Source organism: Chiloscyllium plagiosum, chromosome 29, assembly GCF_004010195.1.
Source record: "Chiloscyllium plagiosum isolate BGI_BamShark_2017 chromosome 29, ASM401019v2, whole genome shotgun sequence".
NCBI classification, from domain to species: Eukaryota; Metazoa; Chordata; class Chondrichthyes; order Orectolobiformes; family Hemiscylliidae; genus Chiloscyllium; species Chiloscyllium plagiosum.
In genome coordinates, this window is record NC_057738.1 from 1,576,138 (window position 1) to 1,599,060 (window position 22,923).

Here is a 22,923-nt window from a genome sequence, read left to right on the forward strand (position 1 = left end):
GTTGCTAGTGAAAGGATAGATCGAGGATAAAGGAGGGAATTTATGTGTGGAGCCAGAGGAAGTGGGTGAGATCCTTAACAAATACTTTGCATTGGTATTCACAAAGGAGAAGGAGACAGTGGATGGAGGAGGAGTAAGTTGATATTCTGAGTCATATAAATATAAAAAAGGAGGAGGGTTGAGCATTTTGAAAAGCATGAAGGTAAACAAGTCCCTAAGACCTGATGGGATCTATCCCAGAACACTGAGGGAGGCAAGTGTGGAAATTGCTGGAGCCTTGTATAAAATCTTTCTATCCTAATTGCCCTTAAGTAGAGTGTCTTGCTTAAGCTATTTTAGAGGGCAGTTAAGATTCAACTGCATTGCTGTGGGTCTGGAGGCACATGTATGCTAAATCAGGTAAGGTTGATAGATCTCCTTCCCTAAAGGATGCTAGTGAACCAGATACATTTTCGTGACAATTAACAGTGGTTTCCTGGTCATTGCTAGTCCAGTTTTTTACTAGATTCAAATGTCTCAGTGAGATTTGAACCTGTGTCCCTTAAGCATTTTATTACTAGTCCAGATACAAAACTTTACCCTCACCACATCCCTATAGTGTAGAGCTAGTGTAATCTTGTCTAGTGTCACTGGGTACTGAAGGATCGAAAGGGACAGAAATAGGCAAACAGTTAAACTGTTGGATATAAAACCCCATAACCAGGGCCTCAGGTCTTCAAAGGTGAGGGGTCAGGGTTAAAATCGTCAAAGGTCAAGAATTTAGGGAGCAGGATCTTCAGGGGTTGAAGTCTTTTGTATGGGAGGACTTCAGGAAAGGAAATTGAGTCAAAAGGCTAGGTGAGAAATGTATTGGGATGAGCAAAGATGAAGATTTGATTTTCAGGGATATCTTCTGTTCCGAAATCTCGTCAGTGACTGTCGAACTGAAATCCAGGGACATGTCCACGTGCGAAAAGGATAAAATGTATAGTGGCATTCCTAAAAAGGAAATCAGGAAGGCAAAAAGATTGGCAGATGAGGTTAAGAACAAACCAAAGAGATTGTACAAGCACATAAAGAGCTAAAGAGCACCTCGGGAGAGAATGGGCCTCTTAGAGATTGATGAGGCAATCTGAGGTGGTAGGAGAGATATTAAATGAATATGTCACATTGTTTTTTTACTGGGGAGAAATAAATGGAGTCCAGGGAACTCAGGGAAATAAATATTGATGTTTTGAAAACAATTTACATTACAGAAGAGGAAGTGCTGGAGGTCTTAGAAAACATAAACATGGATAAATTGATTAGATTAGATTACTTACAGTGTGGAAACAGGCCCTTCGGCTCAACAAGTCCACACCCACCCGCCGAAGAGCAATCCACCCAGACCCATTCCCCTACATTTACCCCTTCACCTAACACTACGGGCAATTTAGCATGGCCAATTCACCTAACCTGCACATTTTTGGACTGTGGGAGGAAACCGGAGCACCTGGAGGAAACCCATGCAGACATTGGGAGAATGTGCAAACTCCACACAGACAGTTGCCTGAGGTGGGAAGAACCCGGGTCTCTGGTGCTGTGCCGCCGTGCTGCCCATAAATCTCCGGGATTAGATTAGATTAGATTACAGTGTGGAAACAGGCCCTTCGGCCCAACAAGTCCACACCGACCCGCCGAAGCGAAACCCACCCATACCCCTACATTTACCCCTTACCTAACACTACGGGCAATTTAGTATGGCCAATTCACCTAACCTGCACCTGCACATCTTTGGACTGTGGGGGGAAACCGGAGCACCCGGAGGAAACCCACGCAGACACGGGGAGAACGTGCAAACTCCACACAGTCAGTCGCCTGAGTCGGGAATTGAACCCGGGTCTCTGGCGCTGCGAGGCAGCAGTGCTAACCACTGTGCCACCGTGCCGCCCACGGGATCTGATCGAGTGCATCCCAAGAAGTCATAGAAAGTTAGGGAGAAAATTATGGGGATCCTAACAAAAATATTTGTATCATCTATAACCACAGGTGAAGTGCCAGAGGATTAAAGATGGCTAATGTTGTACCTTGATATAAGAAAGGCTGTATGGAGAAGCTTGGGAACTGTAGATCTGTGAGGCTGACATCAGTGATGGGTAAATGGTTGGATGTGATTCTGAAAGATAGGATTTACGTGCATTTGAAAGGGCAAGGAATGATTAGGGATAGTCAGCATGACTTTGTGTAGAGGAAATCATATCTTACTGATTTGATTGAGGTTTTTGAGGAAGTAACCAAAAAGATTGACAAGGGCAGAGTGGTAGACATTGTTTACTTGGACTTTAGTAAAGTTCTACACAGTGGATTAATTAGTAAAGTTAGATCACATGGGATTCAGGTTAGCTTGCCAATTGGATATAAAATTGGCTTTATGGTAGGAGACAGAGGGTGGTAGTGGATTTTTTCAGACTGAAGACCTGTGACTAGCAATGTTTCACAGGGATTAGTGCTGAATCCATTTTTGTTTGTCATTTATATAAATGATTTAGATGAGAATATATTAGGCATGGTTGGTAAGTTACCAAAATTGGTGGTATAGTGGACAGTAAAGAAGGTTATCTCAGATTGCAAAGAGATCTTGATCAATGGACTCAGGAGTAGTAGATGGGGTTTAATTTGGATAAATGTGAGGTATTGCATTTTGGTAAAACAAACAAGAACAGGCCTTAAACAATTAATGGCAGGGTAGTATTGTCGAACAGAGAGACATAGGGGTTCAGGTAAATAATTCTTTGAAATTTGCGTCACGGGTAGACAGGATGGTTAAGAAGGCATTTAGCATGCTTGCTTTCATTACTCAGACCATTGAGTGCAGGAGTTGGGACGTCATGTTGAGGTTGTACAGGACATTGGTGAGACCTCTTTTGGAGTTCTGTGTACAATTCTGGTCACTCTGTTGTGGGAAGGACATTATTAAACTGAGGAGGGTTCAAAAAAGATTTACCAGAATATTACTGAGAATATAGAGTTTGAGTTATAAAAATAGGCTTGATAGGCTGGGAGTATTTTCACTGGAGTATAGCAGGCTGAAGAGTGATCTTATAGAGGCTTATAAAATCATGAGGGGCATACATAAAGTGAATAGCAAAGGTATTTTCTCTAAGGTTGGAGGTGTTTAAAACTAGTGGGGATATTTTTAGGTTAATAGGAGGAAGATTTACAAAGGACATGAGCTTTTTTACACATAATGGTGTGGAATAAACTGCCAGAGTAAGTGGTGAATGCATGTACGGTTGCAGTGTTTAAAGACATGAAAAAGTACATGATACTGTTATGAAACGGTGGTAAACTCTTCTGTTAATGAAACCAAACACCCAGAAAAGCCCATCTCACCTAATAATCTGTTAAAATATGAGTGAGAGAGATATCCCAAATTCCACTATTTAAAGAAAATAATATCAATTTATTCTTTAACCCTCACAGTGAACATTAAACTACAACTGTTCACAAATTCAAGCCCCCCTTTCTCTTAAATGGTTATTACCTGCCTCCAACTCTATAACAATTTGCTGTTCCAATAAAACCCTTATTAAAATTACATCAACTTAATTTCAAAACCACAGAGCCGCTGTTGTCTTCGGTGTCTGACTTTTTTCAGCTGAAGATCACCCTGGATTGTCTTCTTTATTTTCACTGAGAAAATGTTTCACATGAAAAGGTACCTTTGATGGAGAGTGTTTCCTAATTTCTTGCAACTGTGTTGATGGCAACTCCTCTATCTCCAATTTTTAAAATGCCTGCATTTTTATATCCCCAACATCGGATCGTCTCATTGGTTCAATGTTGGCAAAACAATAAATTCAAACACGATTGGGTTTTAGTATCCTGGAGCCTAACTTAAACTGATTGGTTAAATTTGAATTGTTGTCAAAACAGCAACCAACTCCGATATACATTTCACTGCCAAATGTTACATATTTTCAATTTTCCTGTACACTCAGGAACTGCCTTCTAGTCATATACACAGGTGCTTGTAAGTTCCCAGTTTAGAACAGCATTCACTCTCTCTTAAATGTACAGCACATGTCTTCAACTTCATAACAATATAGTATTGCTATTGTACCTGCCTCCAACACCTCACCTGGGAGGGTATTCCAGGCTGTCTGTAAAAAGGTTGCCCGTTACATCTCCTTTAAATTTGCCCCCTTTACTTTAAGCCAATGCTCTCTATCATTGACATTTCTACCCTGGGAAAAAGACTCTGACTATCTATTCTACTGATGCCTCTCAAAGTTCTGTAAACTTCTATCAGGTCACCGCTCATCCTTTGATGTTCAAGTGAAAACAAGCCAAGTTTGTCTAATCTCTCCTCACAACTAAAACCCTCCAAACTGTGTAGATCCTAGTAAATAATTTCTGTATCCTCTCCAAAGCTTCCACATCCAGAGGACAACCAGACCGTATACAATATTCAAAGTGTGGCCTAACTTTAGCAATAAGTACATGAATAGGAGAGGTTTGTAGGGATATGGGTCAATGCAGGCAGTTGTGACTAGTTTCAATTGAGAACATGGTCAGCATGGACTAGTTGGACTGAAGGGTCTGTTTCCATGCTGTATGACTTTACGACTCAATCCTCTTTAGTCTCCAGAGCGGTCTCAAAGGACTGAAAAATAGACAACACTTTATCTTTGTTAAAGAAGGGCAACAGGTATAGTCCAGGAAATTACAGGCTGGTGACCTTTATGTCAGTGGTATGGAGATTATTGGAGAAGATTCTTAGGGGTAGGAATTACTCAGATTTGGAAACATATAGACTTATTAACAATAGGCAGCATGGTTTTGTGTGGGGAAGATCATGTCTGACAAACTTGATTGAATTTTACCAGGATATTGCCTGGTTTGGAGGGTATTAGCTGTGAGGAGAGATTGGACCTTTGTTTTCACTTGAATGTCGAAGGATAACAGATGATCTGATAGACATTTACAAGATAACGAAAGGCATGGATAGAATCGATAGTCGGAATCTTTTTCTCAGAGTAGAAATGTCAATTGTAGGGGATATAGATTTAAAGTAAAGAGAAGTAAGTTTAAAGGAGAAATAAGAGGCAGGTTTTTTACACACATGGTGGTGAGTGTCTGGAATGTCCTGCCAGATGAGGTGTGGAAAGGCAGATACAATAACAATGTTTAAAAGGCATCTTGACAAAAGTATGAAAAGAGGATAGAGGATGCAAACAGTGTAGAGGCAAAAAGGTTTTTAGTTTTAAAAAGGCATCATGTGTTGGTCCAGTCTCAGTGGGCCAAAGGGCTTGCTGCTGTGCAATACTGTGTTGTTTGTTCTTGATTTTTGAATGCATGTCTATGCAGGAGAGAGGGCTTTCAATTTCTGGAATATTGGAACCATTTTTGGCGCAGTGGGGCCTGTACAAGATAGACGAATTGCCCTTGAACTGGAATGGGGCATCCTTGTGGGGAAGTTTGCCTATGTTGTTGGAGAGGGTTGAAACTAACTTGTCAGAGTGTCCAATCCAGAGAAAATGTTAAAGGAAACTGAATTGCGAAAATTAGAAGAGATAGCAAGAAAGTCAAGGAGATGTTCAAATTATATTCTAAGACCATAACAAATAAGAACAGGAGTAGGCCATTCAGCCCCTCAAGTCTGCTCCACCATTCAATGGGATCATAGCTGATGTGACATTCCTCACATCCACTTTCCTTGTAACCTTTGTAACCCTTGTTTCCTATACTGATCAAGAATCTATCTCAGCCTTAAAGATACATAAAGACTCTGGCCGCACAGCTGCCTGTGGGAAGAAGTTCCAATACTCCTAACCCTCCAAGAGAAGGAATTCCTCCTTATCCCCGTCTTAAATTGGTGCCCTTTTATTCGAAGACTGTGCTGTTTGGTCTTAGACTCTCTCATAAGGGGAAACGTCCTCTCAGCATTTAGTCTGTCAAGGCCTTAAGAAACCTATATGTTTCAATGAGATCACTTCTGATTATGCTAAACTCCAGTGAGTAGAGTCCCAATCTGTTTAATCTTTGCTCAAAAGACAATCCCTCCATACTGGGATCATCCCAGTGAGCCTTCTCAGAATGCTTCCAAAGAGATGATATCTTTCCTTAAATAAGGGGAACAAAATCACTCACAGCACTTCAGAAATGGTTTCACCAGCGCCTTGTACAGATGCAGTAAGATGACCTTACTGTTATATTTCAGCACCCTTGAAATTAAGGACCAACATTCCATTAGTCTTGCTGATGACCTGCTGCGCCTCTGTGCTCATTTTGTGTTTCATACAAGTACGAGGAGAAAGTGAGGACTGCAGATGCTGGAGATCAGAGCTGAAAATGCGTTGCTGGAAAAGCGCAGCAGGTCAGGCAGCATCCAAGGAACAGGAGAATCGACGTTTCGGGCATAAGCCCTTCTTCCTGTTCCTCGGATGCTGCCTGACCTGCTGCGCTTTTCCAGCAACACATTTTCAGCTTTCATACAAGTACTCCCAAGTCCCTTTGAGTTGCAGCTTTCTGCATGTTTTTTTCCATTTAAATGCTACTCTATTCATTTGTTCTCCCCATCAAAATGAACAACTTCACATTTTCCCAAGTTACACTCCAATTGCCAACTTCTTGCCCACTTATCTAACCATCAATATCTCTCCCTAAACTCTTGGTATTCTCCTTGCAACTTGCCTTTCCACCTACTTTTTTGTGTCATCTGAAATTTGGCTTCAGTACATTCACTTCTTTCCTCAAAGTCATTAATATATACTATAAACAGTTGCAATTCGAGGACTGATCCCTTTGAAACCCCACTTGTTACAGGTCAAGAACCTGAAACAACATTCCCACTCACTGTTTCCTATCCATTAGCCAATGCTGTATCCATGCTAATGAACTACCTCCAACACCATGGGCTCTTATCTTCTAACTTAAACTCTGAAGATGGGTTCCTGGACTCGAAACGTTAGTTCTGTTTTCTCTCTACAGTGGCTGCCAGATCTGTTGAGCTTCTCCAGCAATATCTATTTTTGAATAGAAATTATAAGCCAGTTAAGGCACAAGGGAGTTTGCCAAGATTGCATAATACTTATTGTAATGCAACAAATCTGATAAACAAGGCAGATGAGTGAAGGGCATAAATTAAGACATGGAGGTATGATATCATTACAATCACTGACACCTGGGTGAGAAAGGGGCAGGATTGGTAGCTCAATATTTCAGTGTATAAGGTGAGATATAGAAGGAGGCAAAAGATGGTGTGTTGCATAATTGATCAGAGAATCGATTTCAGCTGTTAGAGAAATGACATTATAGAAGGCTCCTCAAATGAAGCCATGTGAGTAGATCTAAAAATCAAACAGGGGCAATCACATTGCTGGAATTTGTACTATATGCCCCCCAAACGTATGAGAGAAATAGAAGAGCAGATGCATTGGCAATTTCAGAGAAGTAAATTGGGCAGTGAAAGTCAGGAATTCCAACTTTCTCAAAATTAACTGTTATCGTCACAGTGTGAAAGATTTTGAGGGACCGTAATTTTTAAAATAAATCCTGGGAAACTTTCTAAGCCAGTATGTAGACGGCACTACATAAGAGGGGATGGCCCTAGACTTAATTTTAAGTAATGAAGCTGACTAAGTGGTTGAACATCTGTGGAGAAGCATTTTGCAGACAGATTATAACTCCATTAAATTCAAGATAGAAATGGAAAAGAACAAGGATATGCGTGAAATCAAAGTTCTAAATTGGGGGAAGGGTGAATTTAACAAAATCATGTATGCTTTGACCAGATTGGACTGAGAACAGACAAGTTTGTGTAAATCTGTCAGAACAGCAGATGCATTCATGAAAGAGATTGTGGGAATAGAAGGAAATGGGGAGAGCCAGTATGTTTCAACAAAGACAAAAGTGGACAAGTCCTATTAACCCTGGATACCATTAACAACAAGGGCCCCACACTGATCTCTGTGGAACCCCACTCGGCACAGGCTTCCAGTCACAAAAACATCCCTCAACCATCACCCTCTGCTTCGTGTCACTCAGCTAAAATTAGCCATCAATCTTCCACATGGGACCTAATCAAACGTCGTTTTGAATTCCAAGTAGAATATATCAAATGCATTGTCCTCATCTACATTCTTGGTTCCCTCTTTGAAAATTTCAATCATGTTGGTCTGACATGACTACTCCTTCACAAAAGCAGGCTTGGAGAGGCAGGCTAGATTAATCCCTGCCTCTCCAAGTATCCTGCCCCTCAGAATTGCTTCCAACAGTTTCTCCACTGCTGAGATTAGACTGACTGATCTGCAGTTTCCTGATTTACCTCTTGCTCCCCTCTTCAATAATGGTACCATATTGGTTGTCCTCCAGTTCCATTGGCACCTGTCATGAGGAATTGAAAATTGTTCCCAATTCCTCCTACAATTTTCTTCCTTGCTTCACTCAGTGGCCAAGGATATTGAAGGAGGTGTCCATCCTTTCCAGGTTGGAAAGGTTGTGCACCAATCTCGATGTAATACTATTCCAAACTGGTATTTGATTCCACACGCTTTGACATTGAACACAAGCTTTCCAGAGCATGAGGTATGTGGATGTTTTCACTGATCAACTCCTTCTGACCGCTTTGACTCAGAATACAAGATTAAAAGAAGAGTCACACTGGACATGAAATGTTAATTTTGTTTCTCTCTCCACAAATGCTGCCAGACCTGCTGAGTTTCACTAGCATTCTGTGTGTTTGTTATTCAAAGTCTCCACATGTCTCTGTGGTAGACAATTCCAAAGGTTCATAATCCTCTGAGTAAAAATATTTCTCCACATCTCAGGCCTAAGTTGCATCCACCTTACATTTAAATTGTGCCCCCTGGTTCCTAGACTCAACCGGTCTATGTCTTTAAGCAATCCCTCAAGCACTGTTCTGACCATGGCCTCAATGATGGCCTGCCCATAATGGGCACTAAGGTCTCCTCCAGAAGTATTAATACATGCAGACATGCTTGATATTTTCTCTTCCAATAATTCAATCTGTGAACTTAGTAGCTAGTATGTTTGAATAGCTGTCAGAGTATGCAAGCTGTGTTTGTAAGTGTGAATTTCTAATTATGATAACTTTTTGAGGATGAGGTAAACCATATAAGTGGTCCTGATAAAGTTCTCATTCATAGAGATTGATGATAGGTTAATAATGACAGTGTGATGAATTGAGCAATGGTTGAGATTACTGGTCTAAATAGCAGGAAATGCCATTTGTAAGGCAAAGATGTTTGAACGGCTACCTCTGTTGCATTGATATTGAGTGAGCAAGACCACAGCCATTTTCATCTTCAACTAACTTTTCCAGTGTCCTTTTGAGTATATTTCTGAATGGGCTCCTGTTCCATGCATTTTCCCTTGCACTTCTTCCACTAGGACCTTCAACCTATTGTTGGAGCACCTCAGTGCGCGTTCTTTCATATGTTCAGCAATTATTCAAAGCATTAGTTTAAATATAAAAATACTTAAACTACCTGTTTTGCCATAAAGTGCCACCACTTTTAGAATTGCAAAGACTGTCATTAAGATGTGCTTGACACTCAGAATATTGTGCTCTGTGCTGATGCATCTAACCAATGTACCGTGCAACTAGCACCAGCTGCAAACTTAAAACAAGGAATATCAACTTAATATATTACCTGTAACAATAGTAACAAAATGGTGCCTTTTCTAAGCTTTCACAACTCAAAAACATGTCCTAACCCAACTCATCAGCTTACATGGAAGGCTAGAAAATTTTGCACGCTGCATAACAAGTACTGTATGTAGTTTCCCACAACCAGCATTCTAATATGCACTCTTGGCATATCAATTACACCAACAAAATGAGAAAATATTCAGTTTGAAACAATTAAGTTTTTCATGGAATTTTTCTGTGGGAAGAAATAACAGAGGTGTTTGCAGAAATGTTCAATTCCTCTCTGGCCACATGGGATGTACTAGTGGACTGGAGGATAGTTATTCGAGAAGGGGGAAAGTGATAAACCTCGAAACCACAGGCCAGTTTGTCTAACCTTAGTGGTGGGGAAGCAATTTTGAGGGACAAAATTAATCCGCATTTGGACAGGTAGAGATTACTGAAGAGGAGTTATGTTAAGAGGAGGTCATGTCTGACCAACTTGATTGAATTCTTTGAACAGGTGACTAGGGATGTAGATGAGAGCAATGCTTTTGATGTAGTCTACTTGGACTTCAGCAAGTCTTCTGATAAAGTCCCTCATGGGAGACTGATAGCAAAGACAAAAGCTCATGGGATCCAAGGAAATTTGGCAAAGTGGATCCATATGGCTTAGTGAAGTATAGGGCAATGGTTGAGGAGTGTTTTCTCAACTGAAAATCTGTGTCTACTGGGCTCTCACAGGGGTCAGTTTTAGGACCCGTGCTGTTTGTGGTTTAAATATTTGTCTTAGTCTTGAATGTAGAAGGGTTGGTCACTATGCTTGCAGACAATACAAAAATTGGTGGGGTATAAATAGTGAGAAGGATAGCCTTAGACTGGAAGAGAATGTAGCTAGTCAGCTGGGCTAATCAGTGGCAAATAGAACATAGAACAGTACAGCACAGAACAGGCCCTTCAGCCCATGATGTTGTGTCGACCATTGATCCTCATGTATGCACCCTCAAATTTCTGTGATCATATGCATGTGCAGCAGTCTCTTAAACGTCCCTAATGACCTCGCTTCCACAACTGCTGCTGGCAATGCATTCCATGCTCTCACAACTCTGTGAAATAGTCTCTGGCTATCGACTCTATCAATGCCTCTCATTATCTTGTACACCTCAGTTAGGTCCCCTCTCCTCCTCCTTTTATCCAATGAAAAAAGTCCGAGCTCAGTCAACTTCTCTTCATAAGATAAGCCCTCCAGTCCAGGCAGCATCCTGGTAAACCTCCTCTGAACCCTCACCAAAGCATCCACATCTTTCCTATAATAAGGCGACCAGAACTGGATGCAGTAATCCAAGTGCGGTCTCACCAAAGTTTTATAGAGCTGCAATAAGATCTCACGACTCTTAAACTCAATTCCCCTGTTAATGAAAACCAAAACACCATACGCTTTCTTAACAACCCTGTCCACTTTGGTGGCCATTTTAAGGGATCTATGTACCTGCACCCCAAGATCCCTCTGTTCCTCCACACCGCCAAGAACCCTATCCTTAATCCTGTACTCAGCTTTCACATTCGACCTTCCAAAATGCACCACCTTGCATTTATCCAGGTTGAACTCCATCTGCCACCTCTCAGCCCATCTCTGCATCCTGTCAATGTCACGCTGCAGCCTACAATAGCCTTCTATACTGTCAATGACACCTCCAACCTTGGTGTCGTCTGCAATCTTGCTGACCCATCCTTCAATCCCCCCATCCAAGTCATTAATAAAAATTACAAACAGTAGAGGCCCAAGGACAGAACCCTGTGGAACACCACTCACCACTGACTTCCTGGCAGAATATTTTCCTTCTATACCACTCGCTGTCTTCTGTTGGCCAGCCAATTCTGTATCCAGACAGCTATGTTCCCCTGAATCCCATTCCTCCTGACCTTCTGAATGAGCCTACCATGGGGAACCTTATCAAATGCCTTGCTGAAGTCCACATTCACCACATCCACAGCTCGACCCTCATCAACGTTTCTAGTCACATCCTCAAAGAACTCTATAAGGTTTGTGAGGCATGACCTGCCCCTCACAAAGCCGTGTTGACTGCATTTAATCAAGCCATGCTCTTCCATGATGAAATTCAATTTGGATTAACATGAGGTGATGAACTTGGGCAGGAAAAACAAAACAAGAGAATACAGGATGAATGGTAGGACTCTGGGAAGCTCTGAGGATCAGATAAACCAGCCCCTTAAGTTAAAGAAAGTGAGAACTGCAGATGCTGGAGATCAGAGTCAAGAATGTGGAACTGGAAAAGCACAGCTGGTCAGGCAGCATCTGAGGAGCAGGAGAATCAACATTTCGGGCCAGAGCCCTTCATCAGGAGTGAGGCTTGTGGGTCGAGGGCTGAAACATAAATGGAGGGGGGATGCTGGGAATGTGATAAGTAGATGAAGGTGCAGGTGGAAGTAATAGATCGGAAGGGAGGGTGGAGCTGATGGGTGGGAAGGAAGGAAGATGGACAGGTAGGACCTGTCAAGGGGGTGGTGCCAAAGAAAATTAGGTATTCTTCCTCCAGGTGTTGAGTGGTCAGGGTTAGGTGATGGAGAAGGCACATGACCTGCATGTCCTTGGTGGAGTGGGAGGAGGAGTTAAAATTTTCAGCCACGGGGCGGTGAGGTTGGTTGCTGTAGGTGGCCTAGAAATGTTGGATAAAGTGGGTTAAGGCAGTGTATGGAATTGTTGCTTTTATTAATTGAGGCATAGAGTTTAAGAGCAGGGAGGTTATGATGGAACATTGGCAAGGTCAAAACTACAGTGTTGTGTATACTTCGGGAATCCATATTATTGGAGGGATCTGATAGCACTGGAGAGGATGCAGATGAAATTTAACAGGATATTTCCTTGGTGAGAGAGTTTAAGCTATGAAGAGAGATTGGACAGATTGAAGAGAGCAGAGGAGATTCAGAGGGAACGTGATTGAGATGTATATAATTATGAGGAGCACAGATAGCATAGACAGGAAGAGAATTTTCCCTTGATGGAGGAATCAATGTCAAGGGGATATAGATTTAAGTTAAGGAGCAGGAGATGTGAGGAAAAGCATTTTCAGCCAGAGAGTAGTAGGAATCTGGAATTCATTTGTATAAAAGTGGAGAGGCAGAAAACATTTAAGAAGTATTTAGCTGTGCACTTGTGATGCCAAATAAGGCAAATAAGGCTATGATCCAAGTACTGGAACATGGGGTTAGAAGGTAGGTGATTATTTGGGACCAGCATGAACGCAATATAGATCTGTGTGGCTTTACAAAGTTTTTAAAAAGATATCACATTCCTTTCTGTATTATAAATAAATTGTTAATTTCTTTTTTCAGGAGTGCATCCCAAGAATACATCAGTTATAGCAAACAAAGATACCAGCAGGGCACATGGAATTATTGGTGGAGAGTTTTCTATTGGAAGGGTTCATGCAGGTAAACAAGATGGCAGCATATTAGTTGTTTAATTGAAATCAACATTGACAATTTTAAAATGATACAGCACCAAAGAATGTATTTCTATCCACTGTGACTGCATTGATATTTGAAAGAGAAATCCAATTGGTCCCAAAATCTTTGCCATGTTTTTCCCTGTCAAATATTCAACCAATTTCTTTTTGAAAGCATCCTGCCATCCTTTCAAGCAGATCCTACAGAATATAGCAGATTGCTGTATCAAAAAATATTCTCCCCAAATGGTCATAAGTTTTTTTTAGATTAGATTACTTACATTAGATTACTTAGTGTGGAAACAGGCCCTTCGGCCCATCAAGTCCGCACCGCCCCGCCGAAGCGCAACCCACCCATACCCCTAACCTAACACTACGGGCAATTTAGCATGGCCAATTCACCTAACCTGCATATCTTTGGACTGTGGGAGGAAACCGGAGCACCTGGAGGAAACCTACACAGACACAGAGAGAACGTGCAAACTCCACACAGTCAGTCACCTGAGGCGGGAATTGAACCCGAGTCTCTGGCGCTGTGAGGCAGCAGTGCTAACCACTGGGCCACCGTGCCGCCCACAAAGTTATCAGAAGAATTTAGTTCAAGGAAGAATGCAGAAGAGCATGCTTGATTTGTCACCAGAACACCTAAGAATGACATTTCAGCCTGGTGAAGCGACAGGGTTGACCACTTGCATCACAAGAGGCAGAGGCAGCATGCAATAACAAGAGCTAAATGATATCACAACCAAAGGATCTAATCAAAATTCTTCAGTCCCGCTACATAAAGTTGTGAAGTGGTCCCAACTAAAGTTCCAAGAGCAGGAGGAGGCTCCAGAATATATGATTGGGGATCCAAACACATCAGAGGGAACGACAACCATCTTCAGCCAATGCAAAGTGGAAAATCCATCTTGGCCTCCACATGAGGTCCCTAGCATCACCAGTGCCAATCTTCAGATTCACTCTATGTGATATCAAGAAATGGCTTAAGGGACGGGATATTGCAAAAATAATGGACCATGACAACTTTCTGGCAGTGGGGCTGAAGATTGAGCATCAGAACTAGCCACATGCCTAGCCAAGGTGTTCCAGAATAACTATAACGCTGGCATCAACCCGAGAATGTGGACAATTGTTCAAGAGAGTCCTTCATGGTAACCTCAATTAATACCAGAATTGAACAGAAACTAGTGTTATACTGCTGTCCTTGTCCTTCAAAGTGATACAGGTCATAGGAAAGCGCTGTTGAAGGATCCCTAGTGAGTTGCTGAGTTGCTGCAATGCATCTTTTATATAATGCAAACTTCTGACATCATGCATCAGTGGTGAAGTGAGTGTGTATGTTCCTTATGACTCCTGCATTGATTGGAACCAGGCGGACCTTGTTGACTGTGAGGTCCTTGATTGGGGTTGTTAACCCAGGCCTATCAGGAAGCCCTGGCTGACCAGTATAAACGAGGACAGTGATGTATCTTTCAATTCGCTTTCAACCTGTTTTAAATGCTTTTCTTGGGGGTCGATGCATATTAGAGTATTGGACAAAATTACTTATCAGTGCAGTACAATAATCTGCCATTATGTACAGATACCAATTTTCCAGGACTTTGCAAAAAAAAATTTATAGTGATCGGAGTTTGTATTGACTAATGCTAAACCTTGTAGTGTAAATCTAGCATTGAAATGTCTTCTGTATCAATAAAGTCACCTTAGTTAGGATGCTGAGGTTTTAAAGTTTTTTTTCCCAAGTGGCTTCATGCCTAATAATCGTTAAAACTGTTAATGATATTGGTTGACCCTTGAGTTTCTACATCTGTTAGTATGAAGAGTGATAAAGCTATACGTTGTCGCTTGTGGATCTTGAGTGGCTGTACATTTAGATGACCAAGTATATTTGCAGTGTCTTGAGTACAAATCCAAGTTTGAAGAAAATGTTAATACATTAACTTTAGGATGTATTTTGTGAAATCTGCTCAGGACAAGCTAAACCTTGATTTATTTCAAATGCAATGGAATCTTTTTAAGCCTACTATATCTTTCTAATAAACTGTTAACATGTTAAAACAAATAAATATAAACAGGGGATGTCTGTGTAATATGCACTATTTTATTGTTCAGTTGATTGGACTGTTTTATATGCTTGTGTCTACTGTTTCCTTTTTGATAAGATAAGGTAGGATTTGAGGTTCATCCTTATTTCCCTGCTAATTGGTTATATGGTGGGGTTTAGATGGTTTGGCCTTGCTGTCCCTTTCTCTTGTAATTTGCTGTTTCTTGGAAACTACTGCTTGTTGTTGATTATTAAATGTTTGTTTGTATTTTGCACCATTTGATGTCCCCTGTGTAATATGCACAGTTTTATTGTTCAGCTGATTGGACTGTTTTGTATGTGTTTGCGTCTACCGTTTCCTCTTTGGTAAGTTAAGGTGTGATTTGGGGTTCACCCTCATTTCCCTATGAATTGGTTGTATGGTGGGGTTTGGGGTTTGGCCTTGCCGCCCCTTTCCCCTGTAAATTGCTGTTTATTGTTCACTGTTGACTGTTTGTTGGATAGCCACAGCCAGTGTGTTACTATTATTCTTTTTTGAGAACTGATTTCTGAGCTGACTGGCTCCACAGCCTGTGTGTACTGTTGTATTTTAGTTCTCATTGTTTTGTGTTATTTCAATGGCCGGTTGCAGCCTGCGTTAGTCTTTTTGTTTTTTGAGTAAGGACTATGATGATTTTGTGAGAGGGCTTGGCCTTTGCATCATGTGTCTGGGCTTTCTTTTGTAGTGTCATGTGTTTGGACTGAGCTCCTCTGAGTCAACTACATCTTTACAAATGGACTGTCTCCCTGTGAGTGCGCCTGGGCCTCTGTGATGGACCAGGCCTCTGTAGAGACTGAATACCTGTGTGTGCGCAGTGAGGGGTGCATTCACTACATTCTGGCGTGGACTCTGCCTTTGGGCATGGACTCTGCCCTTGCGCATGGACTTTGCTTTGGTAACAAGCTTAGCTTTTTTGATGGTTGGTTTTATTACCCGCACTATTTTTTGTGTGTCTCTGGGTCTGGCAGGCCTTACTGTGAGCCAGATGATGAGTAGGTTGTTCCAAAAACCAGAAGGTTCATAGGTGATCCTGAATGCTGTCACCCTGAGAGCCAGAGGATGAGTAGACCATCCTGAATATCACCATCCCAAGGAGGGAACGGGACTGGCTGTCCCAGAGGTAGCTGGAAGGTGTGTCGGGGTGGTCTGAGGGGCCGTAGTGGCAGGTGAGAGCCAGACAGTGTGTAGGGGTGGACCAAGAGCCAGAAGGTAGTAGGGGATTTAGAATCTGCTCAGTTCAGGCAACTGACCTCCAAGCTGGTTGACCACAGTGTTACTGTGGAGAATTATGACTTAAAGGATAACTTGTGACAAGACCCAGTCTTTGTGCTGCTGCCCTCATGCATAGACTGACCCTCCGTGTGTGGACCATGCCTCCAAGAGTGGAATCTGCCTTTGTGAGTGGACTTTACCCATGTGTGTGCACCGTGCTTTCTGTATATTCCCATATGGAGCTGAATTAACCAATAGCCAGGCAGCATGAAGCAGGTCAGGGGGTAGGGCAGCTGAAAGCCAGCCCTGTGGGTTGTGTGTGTTTTACTGTTCTGTATTACTGCTTAAGATGAGATGGGATCTTATGGAATGCTTTATATTTTTTGAGCTTTATATTATCTATGCTCTGAGGCACAGTGTCTGTTGTTGTGTGTTGTGGACGTTGCCTTACTGCTCAGCCTTTTATCTCTAGGGGATGTTTTACAATGTTTTTATGCAATGTATTTAGTTTATTACAGTACTTTTTCTGAAAGGAGAAAATGACCTGTGTAATACTTTCATTCCAGTTTATGTACATTTTACATTATTGTTTACATTGAGATTTGGGTTGTCCTATTTTGGCATCTGTTTCTTTGCTGCATGGTGATGTTATTATGTGTTGTAACCTTTTGTGGACTTTGAATATAAATAGGGGATAACAGGGGATTCAGAATCTCCTCCGTTCAAGGGGCTGACTCCAAGCTGGCTGGTCACAGCCAGTATACTGTTTACAAGTAAATAGCGTGTGACTTGGTGACGGATACTGATCTCTGTGCAGTTATTTCATTGACAATGGGAGACAGCAGTATGTGCCTGAAGAACATTTGCTCACAACTGTCATCTTGGAGTTGGGATAAGAATTTCTGGCATCAGGCCTTTAGTTGGGAAGCTTGCCTTGTTTGATCCTGCTGTCAAAGACTGGGCGCAATGTGTGGAAATAATGCATATTTTACCCAGGCTAATGACAGTAGGGCAGATGAAAGACTATGAGTAATCCTTCCGGCTGCTTGCGAATCTGTAGCATTTTCAGTTATAAGGGGCCTAACTTTCCCAGAGGCACAAAACACTAGAACCTTCCAAGTGTTGACTGAGTTGGTTAAGGAATATTGTGACCCCAAACCACCTCCAATTCTGAAAAGCTATTTGTTTTATTCAGCTGTTCGAGAACTGGGAGAATTCGTATCAGAATTCTTGATCAGGTTATAGCGACTGGCAGAGGCCTGAATGAGATGCTAAGAAACCATTTTGTATGTGGGATTAATGACATAACCTTGCAGAAGTGTCTATTACCTGAAGCACACTGGACTTCAAACAGGCATTGGCTTTGTCATTAGAAAATGTAACGAGTGGGGATGGGAACTACAGGGCATCCCAATGGAAGTGGACCCCCTCACCTGTCCAAATGAGCTTGGGGAACACCACTTTGGTATAGGCACTCGCAGAACCTCACGCAGGGCATCGTGAGCAGAGGGACCCTAGGCCAGCCCACAGCAGAAACCCACAACAAAGCTGAGCATCAGCCAAAGTTCTTCAGGATCTGGGCTGGCAAGCCACTGCAGTTGCTGCCAGTATTGGACACAAGACAGCAAAGGAGTCCTACAAGGCCTGGCTTGAGTAAGAAAACTTGTAGGCTGGTAGCCACGAGAGTGCACACCTTGGAAAGACCCCTCACATGTGGGTTGAAACAATTAAATTTCTGAATAACATCCAAATCATAATCAATTAAAATTAATTTTTTTGTGAAATGGTCACCCAGTTCCAATTGAGGTTGAGACTGGCACATCTGTTTTTGTGGTTGCAGAAGCCATCTTTAACAAGATTCACTCAGGTCTCCAACCCTTAAGTTTGCGCAAGACCTTACCCAGACTGAGAACATACATTGGAGAACCATTGCAAATGAAGGATACAAATTCAGTTTTGATGTCCTATGAGAAGTAGTTGGTGCCGTTACCACAGATGGTAGTAAGATGCTCAGGCCCAAGCCTATTGGAGTGGAATTGGCTGAGAAAGATTCGCCTAGATTGTCTCAACATTTCTCAGTTAGAAAATGGCTGCCTGAGTGAAGTCCAAGTGAACTGCCCAAGTTTTTCAGAAAGACCTTGGGACTATCAAACACCAAAGCCACTTGTTGACCAGGAAGCAATTCCGTGATTTTCAAGGCCTACCCAGTACCATTTGTCTTGCAGGCAAAAGTAGAAGTGGAAACCAGGAGGCAGGAGAGTGAAGGAATTATCAACCAGTGCAGTTTACAAAAAGGGTAGTACCAGTCATACTGATTGTGAAGCCCTAATGGATCAGTTTGCCTTTGTAGGGATTTTAAGTAAATGGTAAACCACTTCTCACAGCTGGATAAATACCCAATCCCCCACATTGAGGACTTGTACGTAAAGTTGATGGGGGCACTGTCCTTCACAACTGGACATGAGCCATACCTACCTGCAATTGTGACTGGATGAGGAGTCCCAGAAATATGTCACAATTAACACCCATAAAGGTTCATTCCAATATATAAGACTACCATCTGCCTGCACCCTTTTCCATGGACCATGGAAGAATATTTTACATGGGCTACCCCAGATTGCCATTTATCTGGATGATGCATTAATAACTGGGAAGATGGCTTGGAGAACTTGGACACAGTGCTTAAACCTTTCTCCCAGGCAGGCGTATGCCTTAGAAGGGAAAAATGTGTGTTCCAGGTGCCCCAAGTGACCTACCTGGGTTACAGAGTCAACAAAACTGGGTTACACCCATTGGAAGATAAAGTGATCAAAGGAGTCCCAGCTTCCACTTCTGTACCGGAGCTTTGGTCTTTCCATGGGTTAATGAATTATTACTGGATATTCATACATAGCCTAGCCTCATCTTGTAACCCTTAATCCTGCAATTGAAAAAAGGTCAACCTTTGAAATGGTTGGTTGTGTAGCCAAGAAGAAGCCAAGAAGTGAAAAAGCAACTATCGTCATCTAAGATGTTGGCCCACTATGATCTGAAGTTAGAAGTAGTGCTGACATGTGTAGCCTCTGGGTAATGTACAGTATCTGGGTAATGTTAGCTCACTGGTGGCCCAATGGAAGCATATGCTTCCTGGACTTTGGCTGATGCTGAATGCAAATGTGCCCAGATAGAAAAAGAAAGTTTGGCAGTTATGTTTGGTGTGAGAAAGCTCCGCCAATATCTCTTATGGACTGCACTTTGTCATAGTCACAGATCATAAAACCCCTGCTAGGGCTACTGAAGGAAGACAAGGCAGTGCCACCTGTAGCTTCTGGTTGAATTCAGCAGTGCGCCCTTATTCTCAGCACATACAAGAACAAGCTAGAGCACTGTCCAGGACGCTAAGCAGCTAATGAAGAAGGGTTGCACCACATCCCACTGGCAGATACTCCCTCTTGGTGCCTGTCCTCAAAGAATCCATTCTGGTTTGAAACTTCTTTGGCACCCTTCCGGTCACTGCTAACAATATCCGACTACTGCCGTTAAAGAATCCAGTCCTAGTAAAACTATAAAAGCTGGGGTAATGGAGAGGACCAGGAGGGCCATCGCGATCAGGACTGAAATCCTACTGAGACCAGATCACCGTCGACGACAGCATATTACTTTGGGGAGCAAGAGTGATTGTCCTGAGTAAAGGTCACCACCAGATACTGGCTGAACTCCATCAGGGCTGAAAATGTGTTGCTGGAAAAGCACAGCAGGTCAGGCAGCATCCAAGGAACAGGTTCATGCCCGAAACGTGATTCTCCTGTTCCTTGGATGCTGCCTGACCTGCTGTGCTTTTCCAGCAACACATTTTCAGCTCTGATCTCCAGCATCTGCAGTCCTCACTTTCTCCTCCATGAACTCCATCAGGGTCATCCAGCCACTTCCAAGATGAAGATGCTAGCAGGAAGCTACGTCTGATGGCCAGGGTTAGATGCCCACATAACTGCATTGGTGGGGCAGTGCCCAGAGTGCCAACAGGGACAAAAATTGCCACCAACAGCGGCACCACATTTGTGAGAATGGCCGGGTAAACACTGGACTCAGTTACATGTTGACAATGCTGGTCCTTTCATGGGCTTGATATTCCTGGTCATTGTGGATGCTCATTCAAAATGGCTGGGTATGCATAAAGTCGTACAGCAAACTCTGACAGTTGAGAAACTGCGAGCACTGTTTGCAATACATGGATTCCCAGAAGTATTGGTCGCAGTCAATGGGACGTTGAATGAATGGCATTTGGCACACATCGTCAAATGGTCTGACAAAGAAAAATCTAAACATTGAAGGCAGGCTTAAAGAAGCAGCATACAGTGTCATTCTACCAAACTATCCCAGTTCCTGTTCAATTATAGGACCACCTCTCACTCAACAACAGTCATAGCTCCAGCAGAGTTGCTGACGGGGAGAACAGTCCACACCAGGTTAAACTTGATACTCCCAGTTTGGGCAGGAGGGGGGTTGGGTACTGTGTGTATGTAAAACAGCAGCAGGAACACCAACGTCAGCCATACCTCCTCTAAACAAAAGAGATCATTTCATTCAAGGGATGAAGTTTGTTGCCAAAACTATTGAAATGGCCTTGTATTCATATAAGGGGAGGTGGACTTGAGGTCAGATCCCATGACATACAAAGTTCATGTGGTTGAGATGGTCCTGAACAAACATTTGGATTACCTAAAATTTGTTACCTCGCAAACAGGACAGAAGCAAAACATACCTGACTGCTCAGAACAGCCAAAAGGCCTGTCAGAAATCATAGATTCTTCCCCTCCATCTAGTGTTGAGGAAACTTCGGAGTTCAAGATGGATTCAGCCACGATACCATTGCCACTGGAAGAAGAGGAAACCCTCCCGGGATACTCAGGATGGGCTATGGTCCGGTACCTTCAGCTCATGTCAGAGTCCAAATCAGAGGAACCAGACCTGGGGTGAAAACGTCGCAGAAAATGCTACAAGAAAAAGACCAGGCCTACATCCCCAGAAGTAGAGGGGGAGGGATGTGGTGATAGAACTAGGCGGACCTTGTTTACTACAAAGTCCTTGACTGGGATTGTTATCCTGGGCCAAGCAGAAAACCCTAGACAACCAGTGTGAACAGGGGATTTAGAATCTGGGGACTGACTCCAAGCTGGCCACAGCCGTGTACTGTGCTTAAGTAAATAAAGGGTGACTTGATGGCAGGATACTGGCCTCTCTGCAGTTATTTCAACTCCAATCAGAGAAGAATATTCCTCTACATTCCCATTGACCTGAATTAAATATTGCCTTGATTTCAAGAATACTTACTCTCACCGGACATCTGGAATTCAGCCTTTTTATCATAGAGTCATAGAGATGTACAGCATGGAAAAAGACCCTTCAGTCCAACCCAATCTAGTCCCATCTGCTAGCACCCAGCCTATATCCCTCCAAGCCCTTCCTTTTCATATATCCATCTGAATGCCTCTTAAATGATGCAATTGTACCAGCCTCCACCATTTCCTCTGGCAGCTCATTCCATACATGTACCACCCTCTGTGTGAAAAAGTTGCCCCGTAGGTCTCTTTTATATCTTTCCCCTCTCACCCTAAACCTATGCCCTCTAGTTCTGAACTCCCTGACTCCAGGGAAAAGACTTTGCCTATTTACCCTTTCCATGCCCCCCCATAATTTTGTAAACCTCTATAAGATCACCCCTCAGCCTCCGACGCTCCAGGGAAAACAGCCCCAGCCTGTTCAGCCTCTCCCTATAGCTCAAATCCTCCAACCCTGGCAACATCCTTGTAAATCTTTTCTGAACCCTTTCAAGTTTCACAACATCTTTCCAATAGGAAGGAGACCAGATTTGCATGCAATATTCCAACAGTGGCTTAACCAATGTCCTGTATAGCCTCAACATGACCTCCCAACTCAATTTTAAATAAATGAGGCCTGGTGATGTGTAGGCCTGGCAGGACTCAACATAAGCATTAGTGAGCAGATTATTACTTTGTAAGTCCTGCTTGATAGCCCTGTTAATGACCAATTACAACTATTTTGCTGAAGATCAAGTATTAATTGGGTATTAATTGGCTACATTGAACTTGTCCTGCATTTTGTGGGCAGGAAATTTGCACATCTCTCTTGAACTTTCCCCTTCTTCCCTTAAACCTATGCCCCCTATATTTGGCATTGCTCCCTAGGAAAAAGACTCAGATTTTCCACCCTATCTATGCATCCCATAATTTTGTATACTCTGTCAGGTTTCCCCTCAGCCTCCAGCGCTATAGCAAAAGCAATCAGAGTTTGTTCATCCTCCCCTTGTAGCGAACACACTGCAATCCAGGCAATATCCCTCTCAACTTCTTTTGCACCTTCTCCAAAGCCTCCACTTCCTTTCTATAGTGTGGTGACCATAAATATACATAATTCTCCAAATGTGGCCAAACTAAAGCCTTATACAGCTCCAAAATAACTCACCAACTTTGAATTCAATGCTTGGACCAATGAAGGCAAGCATGGTGCATGCCTTCTTTACCACTTGTGTTGCACTTTCAGGGAA

At 42.6% G+C, this 22,923-nt stretch overlaps 1 protein-coding gene across 1 annotated transcript in view; it reads left to right on the plus strand.

Annotated features, from left to right (window-relative positions):
- The window catches only part of mak (male germ cell-associated kinase), a 230,485-nt gene that overhangs the window by 190,363 nt on the left and 17,199 nt on the right, over positions 1-22,923 (plus strand). Inside the window, exon 12 of the mRNA XM_043719022.1 lies at positions 12,968-13,066. Coding sequence (XP_043574957.1) covers positions 12,968-13,066 — 99 coding nt within the window. The remainder of the gene's footprint in view (positions 1-12,967; positions 13,067-22,923) is intronic.